This window comes from Cheilinus undulatus, linkage group 19 (assembly GCF_018320785.1).
Source record: "Cheilinus undulatus linkage group 19, ASM1832078v1, whole genome shotgun sequence".
Lineage (NCBI taxonomy): Eukaryota > Metazoa > Chordata > Actinopteri > Labriformes > Labridae > Cheilinus > Cheilinus undulatus.
Genome location: NC_054883.1, coordinates 40647764 through 40654270, shown reverse-complemented (window position 1 = coordinate 40654270; position 6507 = coordinate 40647764). Strand labels below are relative to the sequence as shown.

At 36.6% G+C, this 6507-nt stretch overlaps 1 protein-coding gene across 1 annotated transcript; it reads right to left on the bottom strand.

Annotated features, from left to right (window-relative positions):
* Window positions 1–317: 317 nt before the first annotated feature.
* LOC121527555 (ADP-ribosyl cyclase/cyclic ADP-ribose hydrolase 1-like) lies at window positions 318–5946 on the bottom strand. The gene is made up of 8 exons (XM_041814569.1): window positions 5438–5946; window positions 5247–5367; window positions 5011–5161; window positions 4826–4896; window positions 3265–3341; window positions 3053–3136; window positions 636–722; window positions 318–545 (listed from the first exon to the last, which is right to left on the bottom strand). The coding sequence occupies exons 1-8, from the start codon at window positions 5569–5571 to the stop codon at window positions 494–496; spliced, it is 777 nt and encodes a 258-aa protein (XP_041670503.1). The 5' UTR covers window positions 5572–5946; the 3' UTR covers window positions 318–493.
* Between the last annotated feature and the right edge of the window lie 561 nt (window positions 5947–6507).

Sequence of the window (6507 nt, the reverse complement as noted above, 5' to 3'; positions counted from 1 at the left end):
GACACCTGTGTCTGGAAGGTCCAGGCACTGGTTAACCAGTATTCCTGGCTACCATTACACCATAAAGACAGAGGAACACTACCAGCATCTTAGAGAAAAGGTTATTGAAAAGTAGAAGTCAGGGGATGGATACAAAAACATTTCAAGGAACTGGAGATCCCCCAGACATCAAACACTGTGGTGGCAGCATCATACTGTGGGGATGCTTCTCATTATTAGAAATTTGTTTAAGGGGAAAAAAACATCATCTCCATACATGTGGCCTTTTATAAATCCAACCAGACAAAAAACTCTGCTGCTGTTTTTTGCTTAGATTATTTATTGTGTACTTTAATCAGTCACAAACATCTCAAACTGTCGGACACTTGAGAGAAACTTTTTTTAAAATCTGGCCGAATTAGAAGGTTTGAAAGAAATTAAAACAAATTAAACCAAATATCCTGCTGCGTTATCTCTTGTAGGACAGTTCAGTTTGATGCTGAGTACATATTCTTCACCAGGGGGAGCCACAGATCTTACTATTAATGCAGTTCCTGAAGTCCGTCCTACAATAAAACAAAGAAACAAGATTTACATCAACATCTGATGACGACATCAACACTGAATGTGCCACTCATGGTCTGTGGAAAACTTACTCGGTCACTTCCTTGCAATCGTAAGCAATTTTTTTCTCATCCAACATTTTCTTCAAATCCTTCAGTGATTGCTTGTTGCACTGAAACCTGAATAAAGACATTTGGTGAGGAAATTAGAGGAAAAGTAACTTTGCATGTAAGTTTCACAGAGAAAAAACAGATTTATACAAAGTTTAAAAAATAGATTCACATGTTGGACCACATGGTTCAACTATTATAAACAAACTCTGGGTAGGGATGGCAGTAAATCTGCACTCAGTGTTGCAGTTAAAAGGCTTTAATGACGACACTCATTGGAAAAAAAATCAGTACAATGTTGACCTCTCTACACTCCCCGTGGCCAAAGTGAAATAAAATTAAAATAAATAAAATAAGCCATTAACACAGGGGTCATCAACCACATTTGCACAAGGGACAGATTTAGTCTCCACAGAGACTCTGGGGGACTTTCAAATAAACAAAACTTAAATAAATATTTTGGTCTGATTGAAATACTGTTGTTAGTATTTGTATTTCTTTTCAAAACCCAGGATATTTTTAGGTATTACAGCGAGATCTATCCCTGTTATCTGTAGCAGCAGGCCACAAAGAGACAGGCCGGCCCACAGAATTGCCCCTGAAAATCCCAAATAATGCCCCCCCCCCCCCCCGTTGTGATTAAGCACTAATATTAATTCATTTTTGACACTTTTAACCCCTCTCATCACTTCATTTGGCCATTTCTGCAACATCTTTGCCCCTCAACTTATTTTTGATTATCTTTGCCACTTTCAAAACAATTTTTGCCACTTTTGCCCATTTTGACACCCTTTAACCCATTTTTGCAACTTTCCTGCCAATTACGGTTCCCATGTCCCACTCTTTAACCCCTTTTTACTATTTTGCCAGACTATTTTTGAAATATTTTTGCCACTTTTAACTCATTTTTCATACCTTTTTGCCTCTTTAAAACAATTTTTCTTTTTCTAATCCCTTTTAAACTAATTTTCCTGCACATTTGCCCCTTTGTGCCACTCTAGTATCCATTTTTGCCACTTTTTAACCCTTTTTCATCACTTTTCTGCAACATTTTTGCCATAAATCACCCATGTTTTATACTTTTTGCCCTGTTTTTCCCTTTTTACCAATCTTGTGCCTCTGTAGTCCTCTTTTCCTGCACATTGTCGCCCCTTTGTGCCACTCTAGTATCTGTTTTGCCACTTTTTAACCCTTTTTCATTACTTTTTTGCAGCATTTTTGCCACTAATAACTCAATTTTTTATACTTTTTGCCTCTTTCTTCCTCTTTTACCATTTTTTTGCCACATTTTAATCTCTTTTCCTGCACATTTCTGCCCCCCTGTGTTTCTCCACAACCCATTTTTGCCACTCCCTATCCCCTTTTCATCACTTACTCAAGCCATTTTTGCAACATTTCTGCCAGTCTTAACCCATTTTTAACCCAATATATTTACTAATTATGAATGATGAGTGAATTTCTGTAAAAACGGGTAAAAATCAGATCATTCTAAAACTATTGCAATAGTTATTTTATTTTACTTTTATTTTTATTTTTTTTGATGGATTTAACAGCTGCTGACATTTGAAGCCAAAAGACACTCCTAAAACCAGAATATCCTCTTTTCCTCCTTTTCTGAATTTAATGATCTTCTGGGGGCCGGACAGAAAGCTTTGGGGGGCCTGATTTAGCCCTCGGGCCACCAGTTGATGATCAGTGCATTATTGTATGAAATTTAAACACAAATTAATTTCTTTCCCTACATTCCTGACTTCTTATCTAATTGTTTTTATGCTTTACTTTTTCAGATTTTGTGACTTAACAAGTTTATCTTAAATCATCAGGATAAGTTCACATTTTTATACTTGAGGAAATCTGCAGACCTCAGACTGATGGGCCCGTTAGAACAGAAATATGAGATCATCTCGTGGGTCAGATTTAACTGTTCCACGGGCCGGATTTGGCCCCCGGGCCTTGAGTTTGACACCTGTGATTAAAAGCATCATAACAGAGATTTGAGATAGAATTTGAGAGGATCATATTTCTCCTGAGTGGGCGTGGCTTCAGCTCATTTAACAGACACGCCCACACAAAATTTGATGAAGACGTTCCTAACACAGCACCCTGTCATATAACAAACCTAAATACAGATTTATTTTCACTTTACAGGGTCTTTAATTAACATGGATTTTGTTTTTTTTTCAGATTATTCTCCCATGCCTCTAGTAAAATACAAGGACATCCAGAGCACTGCTGAGGTTGTGTCAATCCTCCTGTACATCTCATGGTGCCCTCAGGCAGGTTCACTAAACACATCTATACCTAACATCAGCCTTACATTTTTGGCCCAACATGCTTAAAAGATCTGCACAGAACTGTTCATTAGTCTATATTAAAGATGAGAAAGAATGAAATCATACTTGTTTTCCTTGACGAGCACCACAACCATTAGTTTCGTCACCACAGACGTCCGCATATTTGGAATCTCAGTTGTTGCCAGGACACTAAAAACAGAGGAAAATGACAACATAAGGCTGCATCATGTGTATGTGCTTTTTTGAAGTTAACCTGCTGCAGTGTTAACTCTGGGGGTCAGGACAGGAGTCAGTATGGCGTAAGTGACGCTGCTCACCTCTGAGAATAGAATGGCTGTTCATGGCGGCTCCCATCAAGCACCACTACGACCTCACCGCAGGCATACTGTCCAATCTACAGACATAATAGCATGATGGTTGGGTGTAAAAGAATAAAACAGTCAAATCATCAAGATACAGAAACAGACTGTTTGCCCTAACGGGGTAATAATTGTTTATACCACGCTACCAATACCAGGAGACCAGGACAAAGCTTTACTGCATGGACGTCAAACTCAGTCCCAGCAGGGGCCAGTCCCTGGATTTAGGTCTAACCTGAGGGCCGAACAGGGTCAACATTTAACCAAAAACTGTCAACCTCATTTTCACCAGTGATGGATTATGGGGAAGTAAAATAAAAAAACTTAGCTCTGATGATAAAGGATTTTTGGATTTTAAAAAGTTAAAATGATAAGTTTAAAGGCTCAGGATCTGAGGTAAAAAGGCAAACTTAATAGGTCAAAAGGTCAAAACACAAAATTAAAAGCAAAATAGAGCAGAAAAAATATTTAAGGCAGAAATATGAGACTGAAAGTCAAAATCATGAATGTAAAAGATCGAAATATGAGACAAAATTCACAGCTGTGAATTTAAAGGGTGAAATATGAGAATATGAAATTAACAGTTGTGAGTTTTAAAGGCTGAAATATGATACAATTCACAATCATGGGTTTTAAAGTTCAAAATATGAAATAAAATTCAAAATCACGAGTTTTAAAGCTCAAAATATGAGGCAAAATCAATATTTCTGAAATTCAAATGTAAAATATGAGATCAAATTAAAAATTGTGAGTTAAAAAGGCCAAAATATGAGGGGGAAAAAATCCATATCATGACTAAAAAGGTCACAATATGAGATTAAAGGTCAAAATTATGCATTGAAAAGGTCAAAATATGACAAAATTTCAAAATCATGAGTTTTACAGCTAAAAATATCAAATAAAATTCAAAATCATGAGTTTTAAAGCTAAAAATATCAGGTAAAATTAATATTTGTGAATTAAAAATCTAAAATATGAGATGAAACTAAAAATTGTGAGTTTAAAAGGCCAAAAGATGAGGGGGAAGAATCAAAATCATGACTTTAAATGTCACAATATGAGATAAAAGGTCAAAATAATGCATTGAAAAGGTAAAATATGAAATAAAAATTCTAAATCCTGAATTTAATTGTAATTTTAAGATGCAAAATTGATATTGGAAATGAAAACACAAATGAATTTTATCTAATTGTTTTTACTCTTGACTCTAAATGTGATGACTTCAGGATATTTTTTAATCATCAAGGTTTAGTTTACATTTTTATACTGGGGGAAATCTGCAGACCTCATACTGGTGGGACAGCTAGAATTAAAATGTGATATGATCTTGTGGGCCGGGTATACCTGTACCACGGGCCAGATTTGGCCCCCAGGCCTTGAGTTTGACACCCCTGCTTTATTGGTTAGAGACAAGGTGAAATGATGTCATTTTTTAATCTCAACTTCATGACAATAATCTCATAAAATAACTAGAAACTTTAATATAACGCTGAGCAACATTTCCTCACTGGGTGCTCACCTTTTCTGAGGCCTTTACCCAGAATGAGAAAACAGGATTGGGCTTTTCCTTTTCACATTCAGTGAATGTTTCTGTATTAACACAGACAAACAACAAGGTAAGTTTTCTTTCTTAAAGCAGGAAAAGTTTTATACAGTTATTTTAACATGCGTCTTGATTATCTCTTTTTGCTTTCACCATCTTACCTTTACTGTTCTTCTTCCCACACCAGGTCAGATCATCCAAAATGTGTCCCAACCAAGTGTCCTCAAGGCAGAAATAGGTTTTTTTCTTAGCAGTGAACTCGTGAACCAAATCCTGCCCCGGCTCCCTGCTTACTCCACTCCACAGCATGGTCTAAACGGAAAAGAGAGGACCCGACTTTCTTAAATATGGAAATTAAAATCTGCTGAAGCTGGTATGAGTGCATCTGTGTGTTTACCTTGTCACATGGATGCGTGTAGGGGTTCTCTGCGAAGAGTGTGTCGTAGTTTGCTGGAAGGACTTCTTTGCTTTGCTTCCCCACGTAGGCTTTTTCGAAGGTAACCCACATTTTCTCACAGCTGAAAAGAATAAAGAGTTATCAGACTGGTTTAAATGGCAACAACTTGAACTGAAAATGCAGAGACTCACGTTGTTTTGTCATTTTTGTATGCCAAACACTTCTTTTTGAACGTGTCCTTAAATGCAGGATTCAGCAGCACCGATGGAACAAGGATGAGCACGACAACCACGAAGGTGAAGGTGAAGGAATTCCTGAACGCCATCTTTGAGCCAGTTCTAGAGAATTAAGCTCTGAAAGTTTGGGTCTCCCAGGGCTCTTTATATAAGAGTTTCACTGCTGTCTCATCATTGGCTCATCATTATCTCTCACCATAATCTGGCTGTTAGGGGTGAGAAGACGCACCGGAACACAAAGTTGCTACTGAGACAAATTTTGTTTGTTGTGTTGTGAAACTAGAAACTGCTTATCAAGACAAAAAAAAAATGTTTCTATAAAGTAAAAATGCAGGAATGCTTTTATAGTTAGATTGAAGATTTTAACATTAACTTAACCACAGGAAAAAACAACTTGTTATGGATTCTAAAGGAAAAAAAAAAGATCAGTCAAGTTGGTCAGCAATACTCAACATGTGTCCCTTTTTAATGGTTATTTTGGCTCTTTTCTGTCTTTATTTTAAATATTATTCCCCCAGAAAACCTTAAACAAGGAAAACTTTGTTGCCTTTTTCACCATTTTTTGCCACATTTCGCCCATTTAAGCTATCTTTTGCCATTAAATACAATTTTTTCCTGATTTTTTGCCCATTTTGACACTTGTTAAGCAACATTTTACCATTTTTTTGGAACTTTTAACCCATTTAAGCTGTCTTTTGCCATTAAAAACAACTTTTTTTGCCCGTTTTTGCCACTTTTGTCTCATTTTTGCCCTTTTTCACCATTCTTCACCCATTTAAGCTACCTTTTGTCATTACAAACCACATTCTTCATCATTTATGCCCATTATAGCCACTTCTTTTGGACAGTTTTATCCCATTTTTGCCCTTTTTCACCATTTTTTTTTTTTTTTTGCCACTTTTTGCCCATTTATGCAATGAAAATACAGTGAGGGGTCTGGCTGCAGACCATGCGTCTGAGAGGCCGTATTTCTCTGACAGAAGTGCCGTAGTTTGCCAGTACAACATATTTTCAGATTTTTTTAA

Bases quoted from the DNA above. Each gene is read 5' to 3' on its own strand.
- LOC121527555 (XM_041814569.1), bottom strand. From the start codon at position 5,571: ATGGCGTTCAGGAATTCCTTCACCTTCACCTTCGTGGTTGTCGTGCTC. The intron at 5,368-5,437 runs GTGAGTCTCTGC...TATTCTTTTCAG, and splicing joins TACAAAAATGACAAAACAAC to CTGTGAGAAAATGTGGGTTA. The intron at 4,897-5,010 runs GTAAGATGGTGA...GTGTTAATACAG, and splicing joins TGGGAAGAAGAACAGTAAAG to AAACATTCACTGAATGTGAA.